At 41.5% G+C, this 22,609-nt stretch overlaps 1 protein-coding gene across 8 annotated transcripts in view; it reads right to left on the bottom strand.

Moving 5' to 3' along the window:
- TTLL4 (tubulin tyrosine ligase like 4) overlaps nt 1-22,609 on the bottom strand; it is a 38,648-nt gene that overhangs the window by 15,687 nt on the left and 352 nt on the right. For 2 of the 8 annotated variants that reach the window (XM_042467414.1, XM_042467477.1), the window contains exons 2-10: nt 12,186-13,654; nt 10,198-10,319; nt 8,383-8,446; nt 7,193-7,317; nt 5,481-5,609; nt 4,203-4,279; nt 2,946-3,140; nt 849-931; nt 330-458 (exon numbers count right to left, since the gene is read on the bottom strand). In XM_042467414.1, the coding sequence (XP_042323348.1) occupies nt 330-458; nt 849-931; nt 2,946-3,140; nt 4,203-4,279; nt 5,481-5,609; nt 7,193-7,317; nt 8,383-8,446; nt 10,198-10,319; nt 12,186-13,576 (2,315 nt within the window). In that variant the 5' untranslated portion in view covers nt 13,577-13,654. Of the gene's footprint in view, nt 1-329; nt 459-848; nt 932-2,945; nt 3,141-4,202; nt 4,280-5,480; nt 5,610-7,192; nt 7,318-8,382; nt 8,447-10,197; nt 10,320-12,185; nt 13,655-13,918; nt 14,402-14,710; nt 15,344-15,384; nt 16,650-21,508; nt 21,585-22,609 lie in introns of those variants that run through there. The other 6 variants (XM_042467448.1, XM_042467439.1, XM_042467420.1 and 3 more) reach the window with 6 other exon arrangements.

A 22,609-nucleotide genomic window follows, 5' to 3' on the forward strand; every position in this document is an offset into this window, starting at 1 on the left:
GTCTGGTATAACTCTTCAAAGAGATGTTGCTATGACTTGAGCTATTGCACAAAATTTAAGTAAAGTTTTAATGCTTTGATTTATCTAATCAATGGCAATAAAACAATGTGAAAGCAAATAATTCTCAACATCCACCTCATAAACCAGCAAATGGGAACAGACTATTGTACCACTGCTACCTGCACCAAACAGCATAGGCGATTTTCCATTTTAAAGAAAACATGTTAATTTACAATTCACAAATGTATTTTGAAACTTAATTAGTTATTTAACTCTTATCCTGGTTAATATCCATTCCCTTTTAAGCAACTAATTCCTGGGGAACCTACTTGCAACTGGCAAAACGAACAAGTCCATCTTTGAACAAGTAGACACGGAGTGGATCATAACATGTGACGTAAACGTAAATCCTTAAGTCGAACTTACTTCCACCAATAAGGTAGGGTTTGTGTAGGTACCTGAAAGATTAAAAGAGGCATGTGAACCATAGGAAGCTCACTATAAAAGAGATTTAGTCCAAAAACAACAGAAAGGCTTCATAAACATAGCTTTTGTCCTGTAGCATTTGGGAGACTTCTGATGAAATTCCTACTCTTTCAATAAATTACCATTCCACACCACAAAGATCCTTCAATACAGTTGCAAGCCCATAATTGTCTTACTATTCAGTACAAAATATGGCAAAAGAAATGAGCTTCCTAGAACAGTTTCAGTTTTACCAAGGCAAAAAGCATAATCATTAGACCCATATTACCTCCTTGATCCCTCCAGCAGTGTATCCAGCTATTTTGTTGGCAAGATGAGGGAAGGTCAGGTCATAACTTATTTTAGAGGGAAAGCTTGCTCACCTCTGCACCAGTAGCGGCCTGCGCTTTGGCAGCTGGGTCCACTTATGAATGACCTGGATTCCAATGCCTCTAGCTGATGCTGGCTGAAGAAAAAGGGAGAAAGATGCACATGATATCATTCAAAGCCACATGTTCTAAATACAGCCTGGGAATCTATCCCTGGTCATGAAAGTATTTTTTGCATTATTGGCAATAAAACAAAATTCCCCAAGACATCTCACAAACATCGACACTATTTTGAATTCAAGTTCAATAAGATTCTCAACCATAATCAGCATGGCAGAAAAACAACTTCTAAAATGGTTGAATGAACTGGCTTTACAAATAAAGGCTCTGCACATAAATAGAATCATAGAATCGTAGAGTTGGAAGAGACCACAAGGGCCATCCAGTCGAACACCCTGCCATGCTGGAAATCTCAATCAAAGCATACCCGACAGATGGCCATCAAGCCTCTGTTTAAAGACCTCCAGGGAAGGAGACTCCACTACATTCCGCTGTCAAACAGCCCTTCCCTCCTAATGTTGAGGTGGAATCTCTTTTCCTATAGCTTGCATCCATTGCTCCAGGTCTTGTTCTCTGGAGCAGCAGAAAACAAGCTTGCTCCCTCCTCAATATGGCATCCCTTCAAATATTTAAACAGGGCTATCATATCACCTCTTAACCTTCTCTTCTCCAGGCTAAACATCCCCAGCTCCTTAAGTCATTCCTCATAGGGCATGGTTTCCAGGCCCTTCACCATTTTAGTCACCCTTCTTTGGACATGCTCCAGTTTTTCAACAAACTTTTAAAATTGTGGTGCCCAGAACTGGACACAATATTCCAGGTGGGGCCTGACCAAAGCAGAATAGAGTGGCACTATTACTTCCCTTAATCTAGACACTATACTTTTATTGATGCAACCTAAAATTGTATTGGCCTTTTTAGCTGTTGCATCGCACTGTTCATTCATGTTCAACTTGTGGCCTACTTAGACTCCTAGATCCCTTTCACATGTAGTTTCATTCAGCCAGGTGTCCGCCATCCTATATCTGTGCATTTCATTTTTCCACCCTTAATGCAGTACCTTACATTTCTCCATGTTGAATTTCATTTTGTTAGCTTTGGTCTATTCTGGTCATTTTGAATTTTTTTTATTAAGTTTTACATAACATATAAAAACACAAATTGATTACAAAGAGAGAGAAAAAAAACAACATATAGAAGTTACAAATATAGAAATCCTTAAAAATAATAAAAGACAGAATCTTGATTATAAGGTTAAGAATGATTTACAAAATAAATTTGTATTTCAAAAGTATTCAACTTAGTTACTAACCTACAATCAAGAAAAGTTTTCCTTCCTGTTATTCCAATTAATCTGTTTCCAACGTCAAATTTGATATTATTTTGTCATTTTAAGCAAACCCTTCATATTATAACAACAGTCAAACTAATAATGGCAGGGTACAGACCGCCAGAAAGAGGCGGCTGGGAGCCTTTGGCCTATCAGGAGGAGGCGGGCAAGGGGGGGGCAAGCGGCAGGCAAGGGGGGCAATTGTCTATAGACGCCTCAGAAACATGCATTTATATTAACATTTTTTAAAAAAAATCAGCAAATTTTTTCACATGTCCCCCACTTTTTTAAAAAAAAGTGTCCTCCATTTGAAAATTTTGTTCTATGTTTGTCCCGGTTTATTTATTTAATTTTTTTTTAAAAAATTAATTATTTAATTATTATTTTTTGGAGCTTCGGCCCCCCAGTTGTCTGAGGGACAGCAACCCGGCCCCTGGCTCAAAAAGGTTGCCTACCCCTGATATACAGTATGTCGAACAGTACAGATTGGCACCTGCTAGTCTCAAAAATATGCTCACTCTTCACAACTCTAGTTATCTCATCTCTGCCTCCCATCCTCCTCTCTGCTCAATTCATGCATTTAAGTACATAACCTTCAATCAAAACACTTCATGGTGAAACAACTTAGGTAATATATAGGACAAAAAATCTATACAATTGCTACATAGGAAAGAGGTCCTTGCACTGCTGGAGTAAGGTACAGAATAGAAATAAATCACAGCAGATATCTGAAAGAGCAAAAACACTAACTGTGCTCTCACCGGTTTCACAATCCATTTCTGGCGACTCCCACAATCTTCCCAAGCCTTTCTGAGCAGCTTGATATCTTGTGGGAGGATGAAAGACTGGGGCAGAAAGTTGAATTCCTTCTTTCCATAGCGCAGCTGCATTTTGGAAATGTTTCTCCACAGACGGTCCTTCCGACCAATTTGGAATGAACCAGGAAAATGGTTCAACTGCAGGCAGGAAAGAAGTAAGTCAAAAACAGAGCAATGACGGTTACACTGTTTCCTGCCAGTACAACTTAGGTGTCTCTGATGTTACACAAGTCATATTATAATTTGTGTCTGTATTTAGTATATTGTTATGGTGATGCTGTTTTGTAAGTATGGTGGGGAGAATACATACGTGATGGGGTAGAATGCTAGTTGGAGCATATCTGCATGAGACAGTTCTTGGTTGAGAGTGGGAAGTGCCTTTAGGAATGATGGGGTGAGAGTGTGGATGAGAGTGTCAGAACTGAGATTTGAAAACCAAGAGGAGGAAGATCTGAGTTCTGAAGGGAAACAAAGAGTGACCGGGGGGGGGGGGGGGGAGATAATGTGTTAAGACTAGTCAGTAGTGCATTAATATAAGAGAAAAACTGAAAATGTAAGGATTTCTTTAAGCTAGAAAGAGTGAAACATCATACAATGTCTTACATTGTATGTAATCACACCTACAATCTGGTCACTATGCCCGTGTTATAAACAGTTTTACAGCCTAAGAGTATCAAAGAACTACATTATACAGAGACCTAATGAAATGTGTCCAGTAGGGATCCTGGTGGTAAAAATGAAATGAAATCACAGAGCTGGAGGAGACCTCAAGGGCTAGCCTAGGGAATGTGTGAGGGTTTGAAATGGAATGGCCACAGAGGTTTGCAGTGGGATTAACATAGTAGGATGATCACAATTCCTCCCTCTAAATTCAGATATCCCTATGGGAACTTAAATTGACCATACTACCGCCCCTTGCCCAAAAAGAACCCCAGCTGGTACTCCAAACAGATAATTCATATGAAGTAAGCATGCCAAGGTGTCTTAGAAGCCTAGGTGGCTTTCTTTAGTAGTAGAGCCACCAAGAGCAGAATATGAAGGGAGAGAAGGAGGAGAATACTGCAGCAAAAAACAGAGAAGATCAGATACATGCAGTACAAAGATTGCAAAACTGGAGAGAAGAGCTGCGTCTCATCATTTCTTGCCATGTTACATGAGGTTCTTCAGTATGTTCTTGTGCAGCCTGATCACATCTCATACCTTCTGGTGTTCTTTGATAACTCTGAACCCAGGAGATTTCATATGATGGCCCCAGCAGCCTAGCCAGTCATTGTTTCCTGTGGGCAACAGGGCAATTCAGGACAATCTGAACATTATGTTGGACATATTTTGTTCTTCTATGCTCAAGAAGCAGAGTGGTGTAGTGGTCTGACTGTTGAACTACGGCTGTGGAGACCAGGGTTCAAATCCCTACTCGGCCATGGTAAACCACTAGGTGGCCTTGGGCAAGTCACATTCTCTCACCCTCAAAGGAAGGCAAAGGCAAACTTCCTCTGAACAAATCTTGCCAAGAAAACCTCATGATAGGTTCGCCTTAGGGTTGCCATAAGTTGGGAATGACTTGAAGGCACAGAACAACAACCCTCAAAAACTATAACAATTCCAAACACCTAAGAATTTCACCTGAATATTTTTTCCAATTTCATAATGCCAATCATTTAACTGTAATTTCTCTTATAATATCTTCCAATAAAATTTGTTGTGAACAATGCACAATAATAAGATTGTAATATCAGCACCACAACCTATTATGCGAAGCCCTTTTCAGTTAAGAATGAACAGTCAGAAATCTCAAAATATAGTTCCCATTCATTTTTCAAGATCCCCACATTTCCCATCTCTCTTCTAACTAGAGAAAGAAAGACTATTTATCAAATAACTGATAAGAAAGAAACAGTCCAATCCATGTTCCTATATACAGATCACATCTGATCACCAGGTGTATAGCAGGTTTGACAAAAGTTGCAAAAATGTATGTGCAGCAGGATAGCATTTTCCAGCCATGCTGCAGGTAGCATGGTTTTCTAGAAAACATTAGCAGAATGTAGGTACTGTACTAGGGAGAGCTGCCCAAGGAAATACAACCAGAAGATTTGTCCAAGATTTGGAGGGAAGCAGTGGAATAGCCACAATCAGAGCTGTTTTACAGCATCATGCAGAGTCCTCCATGCGAGAGAGGTAATTGGGATAACCAGCTTTTGGGGGTCTGCTGCAGAACCTGGAAAAGCTACTTTTTAGGATTACTATAGTCTCTAGCAAGCATGACCACAGGGAGATTCTTGGTAAACCAAAAACTAACTTTTCAAGCTCTGGTTTTCCATCTCACTGCTACTGAAACCCAGATCTTCAAAACGGGAAAACCAATGTCTAAACAACCAGCACTTCCCCAAGTCAAAGCTGTGGACTCTTGCACAGTGGGATGTACTTAAGGCAGGAGACATGCAACCCCAAACCACTCCCACATTGAAGAGGACTCACTCCTGCTGACTTTGAAGTGGGACCGGGCGATAGTTTGCTTCACAATGTTGGGAGTCACCGTACTCATCTTCCATCGCAGCATCTTCCTCTGCTCCCAAGGGAGCTTCTCCACTAGGAAAGAAGCAAACCCTAAGGGTAGAGGAAAATCCAACCCATAGAACACCCATTCTGAAATATCCATTTATCATGAAGTATAGGAGCTTCAAAGAGACAGACTTCTACACCACTGATCTTATAAGAAGGGAGAAAACCTTCACAGAAGCTCCATCACTTTCATACACCAGAGTATATACCTGTGAAAGAAGCCTCTTCCCTCCTGAGGAAAATGAAACTCCTAAAGGGGCACATGTGGAAAGTTTCTGGAAGGATCAATATCCTGAGGCAGAATAAGCTTATCTTCTCAGGCACCAGTAATGGGTGTGCTGAATACACTCTGGCAGAGGATCCCTGCTGATTTCAGTGAGGAGGGTGCCTCCTCCCCTACATGCTATATCATGCCCTCCTAATTTGACAAGAGTTGTTACTCTGTTCTGACTGTGTGAAATCTCTACATGCTTTCCTGAGGAATAGATGCTGGGTTGTGAAAGACAGAAGATAGATATAGTGTAGAAACAGTGGGAAGACCAGGAAGTTATGATGCCGTAGCAAGAAGCATCCAGACTCTATCTGCATGCAGATGCCAAGTGTTCAAGACAAGTTGTAAGCCTTCTAGGCCAAGGGGTCCTGTGGCCCCAGTATGGTGACATTCAGGCCAAAACAGAACAAACAAGACTAATGGCTGTGTCTCTGCTGTAAGGGAATCTGTTGGCCTACATCAGGGTTTGGGCACCTTCAGTGGGCCTGGGGCCAATTTTCTGCCCCAGTGGCTCCAAGGGCCACATGGAATGTAAAAAAAAAACAATCAAACAAACAAAACTCGGGCTTGTTTAACATCAAGCAATGTAGGGAACATAGACCACTGCAACTTATTTAAAATGTGAGCTGCCTCTCATAGAGGCTTCTAGGACAAGCAATTCACTCCTTTCTATTGCCAGACAAAGAGTTTTCCAAACTTTGGTCATCCAGATGTTTTGGACTTCAGCTCCCAGAATTCCTGACAGTTGGTCAAGCTGGCTAGAGCTTATGGGAATTGAAATCCAAAACACCTGGAGGACCAAAGTTTGGGTCTAGAGGGATGAAAAGCCACAAAAACAGCCTTGGATCCAGGGTTCTATTTAGCTCAACTCTGGCCTACTCTCTCCACCATACAGCATGGCAAGAGAGACTAGAACTCGGAAATGTGTTGTTGTTATTTTTGCATTACAACTCAGAATTCCCCAACTCTTTTTTTTTTTTAAACTGTAGAATAAAAAAAAATCTTTCCAATCCCTGGAGAGAAACATGGCTCCATCTATTGTAATATTAAGATTGAAAACCAAGGTGAATGTCTGTGAAATATTACCAGCCTTGTTTCAGTCATTTCAGTTCCCAATTCTTCACTAGCAATATCAAGACTATATAGCTCTACACCTATATTGTATAGATTTACCTGCCTCTTATCTTCATCAGGACATATTCATTGCTGAGATGGGGAGACAAAAGCAACCCTCTCCACCATTTTACAATGACATTACTATACAACCCCACTGTCAACTGCCCAATCTATCACGTCCTGTTATCATAGTTCTTCTGAACCCTGCCAGCTCCCTGCAGTTAATTCAAATCTACCTTACCTCTCTCATCCCGGGTACCAAAATATAGGGTGGGAGACACATTGGGGAATAGGCTGCATATGAGAGCTGGCTTGAGAATTCTCTCTTGGCCTTCAAGTGGAGGCACCAATCCTTCAACACAATTCCTAGGAAAAGAAACAGAGTTGCACATCTATCTGGCTTTACAAGAGGAAAGAAGCCAAAAAGAAAGCTCAGCAGAACTGGAAAAGCAAAAAATGCAATATTTTTCCAGAGAGATCTGTTTCCATTATATACCATGCAGTTTAACTCATGGGGCCCTTATTAACATGGTCTGGGAAAGTAGTGCTCGTTTCAACAGAGAAGCTTTGGCCCAGAAAAACAGGAGCAAACAAGTGCTGCTCTCCAAGCTGTTTTTCACCAATTGCTTAGCCCTCTTTCTCTTTGCAGAAATTGATTAAGCAAGGGGGGAAATTGGGGTTGAGAATAATAGTCACCATTACTTATTTCTTGGCTGAAAAATGGGTTTTCTAACACTTGGAAACCAGTCAGAAAGGATAACACAGTGGCAAGGATTTTATGCATCCCAAAGTATTTCAGGAAATTATTCTATGCAGGAAAGCACATGAATTATTTTGTTGACAACTGTGGCGGGGGGGGGGGGGGGGGGAGGTTGCACCTTCAGTGGGCCCAGGGTCAATTTTCTACTCTAGGGCCCTCCAAGGGCCACATAGAATGTCAAAACAAACAAACAAACAAAACTAGGGCTTGTTTAACATCAAACAATGTAGGGAACATGGAACACTGAAGCCTATTTAAAATGGCTATTTATATGCAGCCATGTGTAGTTTTTTGTGCACGGTTGTTGTTTTTTGGATAGAAAACAGGAATCTTCCTCAAAAAGAGACATATAGCTTTGCTGTACAAGACGACTGTTGTCTGTGCAAGATTTTTGTTGTGCAAAATTGCAAGGTTTTCCCATAGAAAATAGCAATTTTGCAAAACAAACACATGTGCCTGCCTGAAAACAGTGTTTTTTGCACAAACTCCCACAGTTCTTATGCAAAAAAAACCTTAAAACTCATAATTATTTATGCAGAGTAATTTCCTAAAACATTTCAAGATGTGCACATGTATGCAGATTATTTTTCCCCTCTGCAGTGGGGAAAAACTCCATAAATTATTAATCTTTATTTGCCAGAAGGCAGACTCAGTTCATTTCTGAAACTAACCTGGATATAATAGCCACAGAACCATTAGGGGATAGTCCAGATGATGAGGAGCCATCAGATTCACCTGAAGAGAAAGGCAAAAATAGTTTAAGGTTGAAAACCCTTCCAACACCCCATCAACACATGAGGAAATTTAGTCTCCTGTTCTTTTTGTGTGCTTTATGAAATAATTACTAAGGGGAAAAACAGATCACCCCAAAAGGGCGGAACCACATGCCACGGCCCCAATCTGCCCAGGAGTCAGCCCAAATAGGAGCAGAACAGATCCACTCTTACTTGGACCAGTAAAAAGTCACATTAGGCGGCCCTGCTGCTACCCCAGGGTGGCTTCAAGCCATTCCAGGGACATGCGGCATCAAAACGTCAGGCCACTAGAGCATCCTGAAGCTGCCCACATCTCTGCCCATGGCTGAGTGACTTCTAGGCATCTTGGGGAGATGCAGTGTCAAAACGCCATATCCCCAAACCACCCGGAAGCCAGCTTTCCAGGCCAATTTGTTCCGCCCCTAAGACTCCTTATGGGATGGGGCATCCTAGTTTAGATGATCTCTCTAGCACCTGAAAAATGTTTATTCATGATTTTTTCTCATGTGGTTGGGAGAGCATTTAAGCGACCAAAACACCTCCTCTGACCTCTTCTGTGGAGGATGCTTCAGTGAACCCTTATTCAAAGGGAGAATTGATCCAACAATGTTTCAGAATGAAGCAATAATACACACTGTCCAAAAAGGCAGCAAGACTGTAATAATAGCATACGTCCGTAGATTAAATCCCTCCACAAAGTATTTAAGAACATTTCTACTAACAACAAAAAGGTACAGTCCTATGGCTCAAGATTACAGGGGCTAGAGTGCCTGATGAAAGCCCTATGACAGATAAGCCAGAGGATCAGCTACACCAGAGTGGAATCATTACTTTGTGTTTTTCTCTCACTTCTCTGCCATATCTGAACACTAATAGAATACAATAACCATTTTATTGGCAGAAATGAAAATAATTTACCAAGTCCTGGAACAGAACAAGCGGCAAAATGTAAATAAAGATCCAACTCTTCTTCTCTTAATCTGAAATTGACTACATATTGCACCAAATAAATATTTATCAGTGCAAATGCAGTGTATGGGCTGATGCTATCCAAGAGGGGAGTTATTCTATTCAAGTGAAAAGTAACTACGCCAGTAATCCATCTCTATTATTACATTCACTCTCATGTGAGGTTATATTATGGATTGATAAGCAATGTCTTCATAAGTGTTTGCTACTTTTACAGACATCTCATTCCAAAAGAGGAATGTGATTCAGTTCCCAGTTATTCAACTGTTGCAAATGCAGTAGCATATCTAGGGACCACACAAACAACCCCGTCACTGCTTCCAAAACTGGAAAAAATATAAGAACTCCACTAGTGCACTGTTTTCCTCAACACTGGGACCTTATTATCTGCTGGGGTTTGGCTCCAGGAACTCCTGTAGATAACAAAATCTGTGGATGTTCAAGTCACATTAAATATAATGACAGAGTAAAATGGTGTTCTTTATATAAAATGGAAAATCAAGGTTTGCTATTCGGAATTTATACTTTTATGGAATATTTTCAAGCCACGGAGGCTTGAATCTGTGGATAAAAAAATCCGTGGATAAGGAAGGCCGACTGTACTAATATTATGATACAATTCATGGTACAGTCAGAACCATTTTGGATTTTTATTATTTTAAAGATTTTTTTAAATACAACAAGTATATTTGTATTGTCTAATCCAGTGTATAAAAATCCTGTCTGGGAGTTTGTGTGTGCTGATACTTAAATACCACAGACCTTCCCCATCCTCTTCTTCCCCTTCCTCATCCTGACTGCAGGCATCTTCTAAGCCATCAGGGAGTTCTTCCTCCACATCTTCGACCTCCGCTTGATCTAGCAAGGGTAAACTGACTGCAGCTCTGCAACACAAAGGGTTATAGCTACAAAGCAGCTAAATAGCTGATATATTCCTTTCACTCTTATTAGGGACACAGACAAATATGCATCTACAACAGGGATGGACAACCTTTGTTCTTCCAGATGTTTTGGTCTAGAATTCTCATCAGCCCACCTAACATGGTACTATGGTAAACACAGCATGTTAAATGGTAAGAGACTGGGAATTCTCATACAAAATACTTGCAGGATCAATGGTTCCCTTGCCCATACTTTCTCCAACACACTGGGACACAGCAATCCCAGACAAGAGCAAACAAAGCTATCTTTTTCACAGCTGGAATTAGTAAGAACTACAACATTAAGCACATTACACTTTATTCCAATATATGGTCAGCTCCCCATCCATCTTATTTTTTCCCACATACTAAGCACCAGAACATATATGTTGTACATGCTTTCAGTTGCATGGAAGCAGTTTATTCATATGACAGCAGCAGCCAGACATTTGGACAAGGTTGCCAGTTAATAACATCAACTGATTTTGTGTAAAAGTGATGGAAAGGATGAAAGTAGGAGAAAAGGAAGAAACATCACAGCGCTAGTGCCACTTTTGGCAATAACCTCTCACACTTCTTGAAGAGGACAGGGAGGACAATAATTAACAAGCCAGCTAATACATTTCCTGAACTTTCATTCACTTCCGGGCTCCCTGGCTTGTTTTTCTGGAATATCTGCAATAATGTCTCAAACATTAAACCAGACAATAAATCAAAATTACTATTGTGGATTTGAGAAGTGTTTTAGAAACAGTGGTAAAGCTGTAGAACTAATCAAAGGATGCCAGGTACTGATTGGTGTGTGTTCAGGGGTGTGCTATGCTTTTATCTTTATCTATGTTTTAATGTGATTTTAAACAGTTTTAATTTATTGTTTTAATACAATTATTTATTTAATATTTTTAAACTTTTGTATCAAATAAATTTTAGCTATTCTTTGTTTTAATTTCTTGTAAGCCACCTTGGATCCTTAAATAAAATTGGGCATTGGACTATGAAGGACAAAATTCAAATCCCCACTCGGCCATGGAAACCCACTGGGCACGTTACACTCTCTCAGCTTCAGAGAAGGCAAATGCAAAAACCCCTCTAAACAAATTTTGCAAAGAAAACCCTGTGACATCACTAGGCTTGGCGTCACCCGGTGTGGTAACTCATAATGCCACCACCCCCCCATTGGCCTTGCAATTCCCATATATTGGCAACAGTTGTGACATAAACAACTAGCATAATTTAAATTATACTATTAAATTAAATCATATGCACAGCCTAAATATATTTACACATACATTGTTTCATGTGGTTAAAGTGAAAATTTATTAAGATGTGGTTTTTAGAAGAAATTTTATAGGAATACAATTTTTAAAAGAAACATTTTTTTAAAAAAATAATTTTTTAAAAAAAATTAAGAATTAAAATTTATTTTTAAAAATCTGGGACCTCTCCTTTCTCTTCCCACTGAGACTCGCCCCACTGACACCATCTCTTCAGCATTTTAAAGGGATGCAGGCAAATGCTACAACGCATTTCTGCCAAAAGGCAGATGTCTGGGGAGCAGTGATGTCTCCACCCCTTAGGGTGTCACCTGGTGCATACATACACAGCCAGGGATGCCCTAGTAATAAAGCCTCCACAGGCCAAATACAATCTGAAAGCATACAATATAAACAACAAGAAAGAGATATTTGGTAATACGAGCTCCTGCATGGGAGCATGAAATTGTTTCTGTATCTTTCAGCTCTTACTACCTTAGCACCCAAAGCCTTTACCAACACATACTGAAGGGAAAACATGACTGCAAGACAAAAAAGATGTTTCTGTCATACTTACTCGGTATCTTTTACAGCAGTTGGTTGCCCCCATTTTGTATCTGTGCCTAACTGAAGAGAGGAAATTTTTGTCTCAACCTCAGAGACAGTAGTCCGTGGGGACAGCTCTGCTTTTACCACCTGTTCTCCAGTGTTCACAGAGCCAGGGATGGCAGAGTGGTTTGAGGTACTGTGGTTGGAAGATTCCAGATTTGAGGCTAGGAAACGAGCATCAATACGTTTAGTGCAGACATCAGAAACGTCTGTGCCTGTAAGGCTTTGATGGCGGCTGCCAAATTCCAGATTCAGGGAAGTGGCAGTTGGTACTTCCTTTGGGGTGATCTGTGCTACAATGTGTGGTTTCCATCTATTAAAGAGGCTGGAATGGAAGTTTGTATTCATAAGACAGGAGCTGTCAATGCGGTGACCAAATTCATTGTAGGTACTAACCTTCCGAATACCACCTGCCGTCAGCTTCCTCATGGCTTCTGTCAATCGCACATCTTGTTCTTTCAGGTTCTGTGACCTATTCTCACCATCCTCAAGCCGCCAATAGGGTCGTTCTGCTTTAAGAACCATGCCATTGTGAACAGATGAGCGAGGAGATTTGGCATTGGTCGGCTCAAGAGTTAAGCCACTGCCTTTCCCAAGTTTCCTTTCAATATTCATTGCAGAGCCATCCCCATTTCCCCCAGAATGTGTCCAGGAGAATCCTGGAGCTCTTGACAAGCCTTTCCGCTTCTTATTTTCTGGCGGCAGTGGTTGATGATACTGCTGCAAAGGCACTTTTGCACTAGTTGGCCTCAGGAAAGAATTATTGTTTAGCACTGGTCTGTATGCACTGGAGTTTGGCTTCCCTGAGCTTAGGGGTAACGCTTTTGACACTGGACTGGAACGCTCACCAACAGCACTTGGCATAAGGAATGGCTCCATTGTTGAGGATGACATGGCGTTATTGAGGACAGAACGATAGGCAGGGGGTGAGGCGTGAAGAGGTTTCCTCTCCAAAGTACCAGGCTGCAAGCAGATGGTCTCAAGCCTCCGGTAAGGCTTGTGTCTGAAGTAAGAGCGCCGATAGAGCAAAGTGCTTCCAAGGAAGTTTGGGAGAGGGTGGGGCTGAGGTGGAGGTGGGTTCAGAAACACTGCCTCACTACATAATGACTCTGGGTACAAAAGGCGGGGACACTGGGAAGAGATCCCTGAGTGGACCAAGTGGTGATCCTGAAAAGTGTTCACATGATTCCGTTCCAGATGCCAGATGGGCTTCACTTGCTGCTTTGCAGGGTACCAGACCTTACTGTTGTGAAGCTTTGTTGTGAGTGGTGGCACTGCCAGCCCGAGTGGGATGCCCACCTGGAATTGATTTCCCCTCTTGAATCCTAGGCTATAGGCATCTGGCCCTGCTGAGGCCATGTACAGCCATCCCACACTTTCAATGAGAAGAGCCGGTGAACAAGAGTCAGTCAGAGCAGCATCTTTACCATGACCAGCCTGGGAAAAAAATGAAATAGACATATAAACTTTGTGAGGTCCAGAAGCAAGACAGCACTTTTACCTCCACTACTACAACGACTGAAGAATGAAACGACCATGGGAAAAAGGCTCCATTTCTAGGAGGCAGATTACTCCACAAAAGACTGCTGTTACATTCCAGTGACTGCTGTCACAGGGACAGGACTAGACAACACCAGCCTCATGTTCATTACATCTAGTTCCAGCCTTGGGACTCTAACACAATTAGTACCCCTTGATTACCTAGCCAGGCAGAAACTCCTCCCTAGAGCTGTTGTGATGGAACTCTGGAGTAACAGTCTGAAGAGTTGTAATATTTGGGTCACATATGAAGGCACTGCACCCAATCATTTCTTGCTTTTTTTCTTCCAACCCAGTTTCTTTGTTAAGCCTCAGCAGCCAAATGTAAAAAGAGCATGCATGAAAATCTGAAGAAATAAGACAGACATTCCCAGAGAATCACAAAATGTGTTGTGTTAAAAAGTCTGGTGGGAATGGTTTTAGAAAGTTTAAGACTATATGCCAACAGATAAATTGACACAGCTTCTAAGTAAGAATACTTCTTATAAATTCAGACAAGACTGGGATCCATTTATAAAATATCTGACTAAATAGTGAGGTCCAGCATTTACAATAGAACTGAATTGAAGTAAATTAAAATATCCCTCATACAACGTGCCAGCAGAGTTAACAGAAGACTAAGCCAAGCATAGTCCAATAATCAGTTTAACAGTTACTATCTCCAGTTTTTCCAGCAAGGTAATTAACAGGGATTAGCAAGGAGACTTCCCTCAGTATGCTCAATGCCCTTTTCACCTTTCAGTATGCTAGAGTCCTAATCAGTCCATCTGTCTAAAGAGATGCTAGTAGACAAAAAGGTGTAAAGAGAAAGAGTCACAGGATAAATACAAAACATGTGAAAGGAAACAAAGTGCCTAGGATATGGAATGAGCAGAGAGGAGTCTTCCCATCTACTTCACTGAAAAACAATTGTTATTCATGGTCTGGGGGGGGGAATGATCCAGAATACAGTACCTTGAGCAGGAGTGAGCTACACCTTCAAAAATATCCAGTGTCCCAGAAAGACAGCTCATGCCAAAGCAAACAGTTCAGGAGATAAGCCTTGGAGGTGATGGGGCAATGCTGACCTCATATGGCTAACAGCTCACAGAATTGGCAGTTCTATTGCCATTCCACTGTATTACAGTCCAAAGGCAGCTGGAGTGGACATAGCCTTTCAGACAGTTTGAAATAGATCTACATCAGATACTTTGCCCCTAATTGGGGGGGGGGCGCTCAAAACATTTTTCCCATTATGGCTGGGCACTCTTTTGAGTTTACAGAAGTTGATTTTGGCCCAGAAGATACCCTTCAGAAGTGTTACTCTAGGCTTCCACTTCCAGCATAAAGCCTCTAAGAGCTTAGGCTATAGAGAAGGGTGACCTTTGGTCTGACAACAAGCTTCCATGAAACCCTAAAGCAAACTGCCTCTGTGCCAAGAGAACTGTCAACAAACAGGAACATTCTAGAACAGGACTTTATCTACAATTCTGGCAACAAGCTGCAGTGTGTTGCACATCTCCTGTCCTCCTCCTGGCAAGCTATCAGAAACATCAACAGTACACACTACCCTGCAGGACTATCCCAGAAGGCTGCCTGGCTCTCCTATTCCAAACCTGCTGGAGTTTATCAGACAAAGGATATCTTACCTGAGAATTGACAGATGAACAGCAATGCTGTTATCAGTTGCCAAAGGACTGAGTCACCATTACTTATCCATCCTCTCTACTCTGGTTTGTGTGTTGCAGTTCAGAAGGCAGCACTTGATACAGCTGCATGTATTGGATTACCTAGTCTACACCCAACAACAAATTCCAATCTGCAGTGACATCCAACACTTACACGCAGATTAGGACAAAAACAAAGGGACAATGCTGAGCTACCAGCACCTGGAAAGATAGAGTTTCCTCTTGTAAACAGGTTGCTTGCTAACTGCTAGATACTGTTCCTCATGCAGCTTCTGAGAGAAAACTGATACCCAACTTCTTTTCACAGGCCAAAAACCAAAAAGAGCAAAGCAATTATAGAACAAGAAGATTCTTCACACTCCATCCTTCCCTCTCTATAGGCCTCCTCTAGTGGGGCTCATTCAACCTTGATAGAAATTCCACAATGAAAGGGATCCATAAGGAGTGGGCCCTTCCCTGAGGTGTGGTTGTGAGAGAATATGTTTTCCAAAGTGCCATTAAAAGGAAGCATTATCTCCAGTTAATTTTTTAAAATTTCTCCTTTCTTGCAGATAAAAACGTGGATTTTGTGGCATACATTCCAAAATTTATTACAACTGCTCTGGCTCCAAATTATGAGTAAACAAAAATCTTATAGTACCTTTGAGACTAACAGAGCCAAAGACATTGTAGCATAAACTTTCATAGACTTGGTCTACTTCCTCAGATGCATGGAGTAAGCGACTCTGAGCAACTGCCTGAAACAGTTCTGTTGAATGTGGAATATTTAATCATCTAATTATTAAAGCAATGTATGAGGGATGGATTGAAGGGGAAATGATGGCAAGAGAGGGAAAAGTCTTCCATTGGTAATGTATTCTGTGATGTATTAGCAGATTAAATGCAGTGTTTTTGGACCAGGATTCCCATAACCCCTCTTCAGTGGCTATACTAGCAAGGGCTACTTGGAGTTCTACCCCAAGAACACTTGTAGGGGTGACTGAAAGGCAAGAATGGAGATGGAATCCTGCTGATCCTTTTGTCGTTGTCATGCTTTTGCAGGGGTTACAGCAATGGGGGCAAGAGGCAGTTAAAGCTGTCACTACTAGCAGAAGAAGGTGCCCTGAGGGCTTCTGAGCAGTTGTCGAACTGACAAGGCAGTTTTCTTTACTGACATCATCCCTGTTTTTCACATTTTTATTTTATTCCATCCTGACACTGCTATGCCACTTATGCCATCCTTATGGACAGCTAGAAGTCTTTAATAAGCATATATATACACAGTGAGAACTCAATAATATCTTATACAGCCATCTTAGCTTGCACCAGAAAACTAACACACTCTGGCCTGTTACAGACTGCCAAAATAAAGCTGCTTTGGGTCTCTTTGGAGGTATGTTGTTTAAATGATGCATGCATCCTAAGAATCCAGAAGCTGCACCAAAGCTGCACTCCAGTGCTTAGGAATGGAGTGTGGCTTTGGCATGACCTCCGGACTCGTAGGACCCATGCATCATTTAAACAGCATACCTCCAAAGAGACCCGAAGCAGCTTTATTTTGGCAGTCTGCAACAGGCCAATATCATTGGAAAAAAGTACAATGTGGTATGGGAGCTGGTAGAAAATGAAATTAAGACTCATGAAGTAATTTCTCAGTATATTTAATTGTGCTTGCTCTTAAACAAATATACATAGGATTGCAGTCCAGGATTGTTTCACACTTCACCCTAAATGTCAGGCTACCAGACTATATCAACTCTTTTCTACCTCTTTTCTGTTCCATCATCTTTTATTTAGCATTAAGAAACATGTTCATACTTTCAAAAAGCCCAAACAATGTTTAAACAAATAGAATATGGAATCCCATGAATGTATGTGAACATCTCCCCATTCTTGCAAAAATAATTATTATAGCACCAAAACAATAGAACAGCTCTTTCCTCCACACATCTTGCTAAGCTTTTAAAAGGGATTAGCCACAGTGCTGATAAAAGTGTGGCCTCCTGCCAAATACCAGCAATAGATGTGATAGATCAGTTTATGGCAGCTGCCACAGTGCATCACAGGAACCCGTGAAATTTTCATTTGCTGCTTACAAATAAGGATTGAACAACAACTGCAGAATCTAACTTAGAACATCTGTTCTCCATTCTCAACAGAACAATTCTTTCCCAAGTCCTACATGAAGACATGCCACTCCTTCTATCATAACATCTGCACACAAACCAAGTCTGGGATGGCTACCAAGAAAAGAAAGCTGCAATTGCCACCTATTCTTCACTCAAGAGCTCTCCAAAGAGTACTACTACTAAATTGTAATCCTCAAATTGCCTATGGTCTTAATATGAATTGATCTTTTCACAAAAGGAACTGAGTACCAGACTGCTGATAGCTTTTTAAAATATAAAAATACTTCACAGTTAAAAGCTGTCAGGGCTTTCCCCCCTAATACATAAGAACTGCACAGTAATACTGCATTGAACGTTTCTCTTCTCACACCCTAGTATCACTGGAAATGCTGCCAGAAAATTTCCTTGGTGTTATGTTAAAGATTTAAAGTACTTTAAGCACTGCAGTAGAAGCAGAGGTAAATGGGATAAAGTAGCAGCTGCCAGCTTTACATCAAACAAACCAGGAATTTCCATGAGTCACTATGGCTTCCAACGATGTTCAGACAATAATAGACGAAACACAAATTGCTGCACAGTAATACTGAAAAGTAAACAGAGAGCCATGAAATACTTTAGCACGTCCCAACTTGTCTTGCCAAGGTACACACCATTACTGTAAGGACACAGAAAATTTTCCTCAGTATCAATGTATTGTGAAGGTCAATTTCTGCCACCACTGCCACTAAGAACAAAGACTCAGCTGCTTGGATTTTTTTTCTTATACTGAGCAAAAGCCCAGCCACATCCCCCTCTGCATAACTGAGCTTCTGCTGCTGCCTCTTTCCTCTGGCCTTCTCACCCTACCCCTGATGTCACTATGATGCTATCTGTAACTTTTTAGAACAAGTTACTCTACATACTCTAGAATTTCTGGACTGTACCCACAGCAAGCCCAAGTTTACAGTCCATACTTCAACATATTCAACCTTCTCTCCCAAAAAACACTCAAACTGGTTTTATCTCATTTCCTCCCCATCACTATCTCTCATCAAAGTCCCTGGAAAAGGAGTATTATCTAAAAGAGCTTACTAGCTCACTCACACAATTCAGTCACAAAATGGTAATAACACATGTAACTTGTTAGATGTAAAAGTGCCACAAGGTTCTCCCTTTTTTGCTGCAGTAACTCATTCTGGCTACCTCTCTCTTATGCTCCCAGAAGAGTCTCCAGACCAGCTGAGACTTTCATTCACAAAAGGAGGTGCAGCCTCTCCTCTGCCCATGTCTGCACTCACCACCTTTTGAAACTGTGAGGGATATGTGGCGTATGGAACAGAGAACTGCATGAAGTGGGGAAAACTGTCTCTCTTCCTTATATTCAAAGTAGGCTCTGCTGGAACCCAGTATCTTCTGTGAGTAAAGTTGGAGGGGCACACTGGACAAAACTGTTAGCATTTATCTTGAATTTTCAAAGTTAATTATAAATATTAACTTGCTGGAAACCAACCTCTCAACCAACTTGTAAAAATATGTACTATTATTATCTCCCATAAAGGAGATATGGAGGGACAGGAAGCGCAACTTGCCCAAGGCTACCTGGTAAGATAATGATAGAGACTGCTGTGCCCCTTCCCTTCACTTAGAGTCCCCTACTTGTGTTCCTTCAGCTAAGGCTGACCTTATACATTTTGCTGTCTAGAGAAGCAACTGAAGCCCACCATCTAGTCAATGACCAGAGTAACCAAAGAAAACCATGTTATTTTGGCACAGGAGGCAGAAAATCCCATGTGTGCCTCTCCCATTCTTTTACAGTACAAGGACAATTAAAATAATGCAAGTAACAATTTACTGTCCCTTCATAATATCCAAAACCTACTGTCCAAGACTGCTGCTAACTCTGCCTCATGGGAGGGGCAGCCTTGCTGTTTGTTTTATGAAGGCTTATGTACTATTTTCCTTCTTTGTTTCCTCCATTTAAAAATTCTTCATACTTGAAAACAACTTCCAATCTAACAACACAATGTCAATTTCTCCTTTATGCCCTTCTTCAAGATCCAGATTAGGAGAGACTTCTTGAAAAAGTATAGTGTTAATCTCCTCTATGCCATCTTTACTATTCATATATGTCCCTTCCTTAGTACTGTACATGGAATGCAGTCTGTAAACCCTCTGGCGAGGGCTAGTGTTTCCACATTATGCACAACTCCAACCCCACTGCCACTGTTAAACAGCAGTGGAAATAGTGCCACAGAATAGTATGAACAATAATGACCAGGGCAGATACATCAGATAGCCCTCTCGAGATGTATAACCACATGTGCAAAAACACACCAGCACTTTTTCTAATCAGATGAGCGGTTGACTCAGCAACATACCACTGAATCCCATCCAATGAAAGCTACTGCCTACCTGCCTTGCTTGTGAGCTTCCTACAGGAATCTGGTTGGCCACTGTGTGATAGAGAATGCATCAGAGGTGCCAAAACCAAAAACAAAGAGGATTGTAAGAATACAATAATGTATTCATAACCTATACCGTGCAACAAATACTATAATCAAAATATAGGCCTGTTACAGACAGGCCAAAATAAAGCTGCTTCGAGTCACTTTGGAGGTATGGTATTTCAATGATGCATAAGTCCTAAGAGTCCAAAAGCCACACCAAAGCTGCACTCCAGTCCTTAAGACCGGAGCGTGGCTTTGGTGTGACTTTTGGACTCTTAGGATGCATGCATCATTGAAATACCATACCTCCAAAGTGACTCGAAGCAGCTTTATTTTGGCCTGTCTGTAACAGGCCATATTTATAATTCAAAATATATAGAACATACAGAATACTATAATCAATATATATATTACACACAATGGATTTCCAAATAAAATCCATTTCAACCAAAATGATTTTCTTCAAAGTTTAAAGAATATTTACAGCATCCAGTTCAGAGAGCACACCTTTACTTCATGAATACATGAACTTTTTCATATCATTTAATAGGAGCAATATTCTCATAAGGAGGGCTATTGTGTAAAGAACACAATGACAGAATAATAAAAATACATATAAGTAACACAACATCTATCTGATAAGAAAGCACCAGTAGCTGAAGACAGAGCCCAGTTAATTCTGTTTCCTTGCTCCTCTCATGGGAATGCCTTCCCCACAAGCAAATGACAGAGTGGAATGACGACTTTCCATGATCTGGCTATTAAGCATCCATAAATGAAGCCTAAGGTGTACTGTACTGGCTCGTGCTGAGTATATGATCACTACAGTAGCTACTCCCTTTTCACAAGCACTTTATGTTCTTGCCTACATCTGTTTTTCCAAAATTACAATACTATAATTTGTATGAGAATATAAAGACAAGAGCTAAGCCCGTGGGATTCAAGGTTTTTACCCATGGGGCTCCCGTTTATATCTACATGTGGGCATCACACACATACCCACGACATAGTATACGAATGAAAATGTTTCCTTTATTTAGTGTGAACATTCATGTAGATTCATATTTTAACATTTTATAAAGAAACAACATTGTTCTAATTAGAACAGTTTAATTTAACTACATTCAATATTTAACTCAGTGCCTCCAAGTCTTGCATCACCACCACCACCCCCCGGATCCTGCCCTATTGTTTGAGAACCACTGGGCTAAGCCAGCAACCTCTTTCAAGGGGAATCAGAATGACTAGATACAGCACTCTGACTGGGGCAGATCAGGTGAGAAGCTCTACAACGGACTTGATGGGATTAATTAAGGAAGTCAATGTATTACCTGGTTCCTTATTCATGGGGGTGAGGTAGCAATGACAAAGCAGATTTCTATAAGGATGACTGAGACAAAAAAGAACATGAGAGAATGCCTCTTGGCAAACCATAAATATGTGTAACAAAACACATCAAACTAGAAGGTTCAAACAAGAGAAGAGGGGCAGGCAAAACCCATGCAAATACACTGACTGAAACCATGCAACCAGAACCCAGAGTTAGCTTACCAGCAGAACAAATCTGCCATTTGGTTGTGAATGTTAAACATGGGCCAGAGAGCTGACAAGAAAGCAAGCAAGACAGAGGATGAAGATCTGCTGCCCAGGAGGAAGAGAAAGAGAAAGCCAGGCTGGTGGGTTCTTTACCCTGAAAATGTTCTCCAGGATGAAGAAAATGCCCCAAAGCGCCCATGTTCTCCAATCTACCTTAGAGAAATGTTTGTCCACATGTGGTATAAAATCAAAGAATGATAGAGTTGGGAGAGTCCTCAAAGGGCATCCAGTCGAAGCCCCTTGTCATGCAGGGACACACAGTCCATCATCCCTAACAGATGGACATCCATCCTCTGATGAAAAGCCTCCAAGCAAGGAGTGGGCTCCATATGCCCCTGACTGTCAGGAGGTTCTTCCTAATGTTGAGGGGGGATCTCTTTTCCTGCTCCAGGCCCTGTTCTCTGGGGCTGCAGGAAACAGCTCCATCTCCAGCATGAAGAATTCAAAGACACAGCTCAGTTCGGCCCAGGGATTATGTAGCCCCTTAGAGATGAACTGAGAAAAAGAAGATGGCAGCAGAGACTTCCTAGGCCTGAGGCTACTTCCTCAGATGCATGTGGCGGAGGAGCGGAAAGTCCAGAGGCAGGCCTATACAAGAAGCTAATCCCTAATCTCTCTTTCATGTCCCAACATTTATGAACAGGTGCAGACACTGGTCCATTTGTCCAATGCGTATCATGAGATGAGCAAGTGTCATACTGGAGCTCAAGGGTACAAATGCCAGCGCTACCAGCTTCTTTCTTTCTCTCAGTCAGTCTCAGAGGGGCTCCTGGGTCGGAGGGAGGGCGTCATCGTGAGCTCTCCGTTCCTCGGGGGCAGGCAAGGCTCACGGCTGCCAAGCCTCCTGCTTCTCTCTCCTTCCCAGCAGCACACGGTCCCAAAGGGGCACAAGGGCATCCCTTGCACACCAACATACAGCAACACAATACGAAACAGGATTACTAAGGCTGCATCCACACGGGAGAAATAACCCGGTCTGGCACCGCTTTGACTCTCTCTCTGTCTGGCTGAAGGCTATGGAATTCTGGGAGTTGGAGTTTGTTGTGGGGCCAGAGA

Source organism: Sceloporus undulatus, chromosome 1 (genome assembly GCF_019175285.1).
Source record: "Sceloporus undulatus isolate JIND9_A2432 ecotype Alabama chromosome 1, SceUnd_v1.1, whole genome shotgun sequence".
NCBI lineage: Eukaryota > Metazoa > Chordata > Lepidosauria > Squamata > Phrynosomatidae > Sceloporus > Sceloporus undulatus.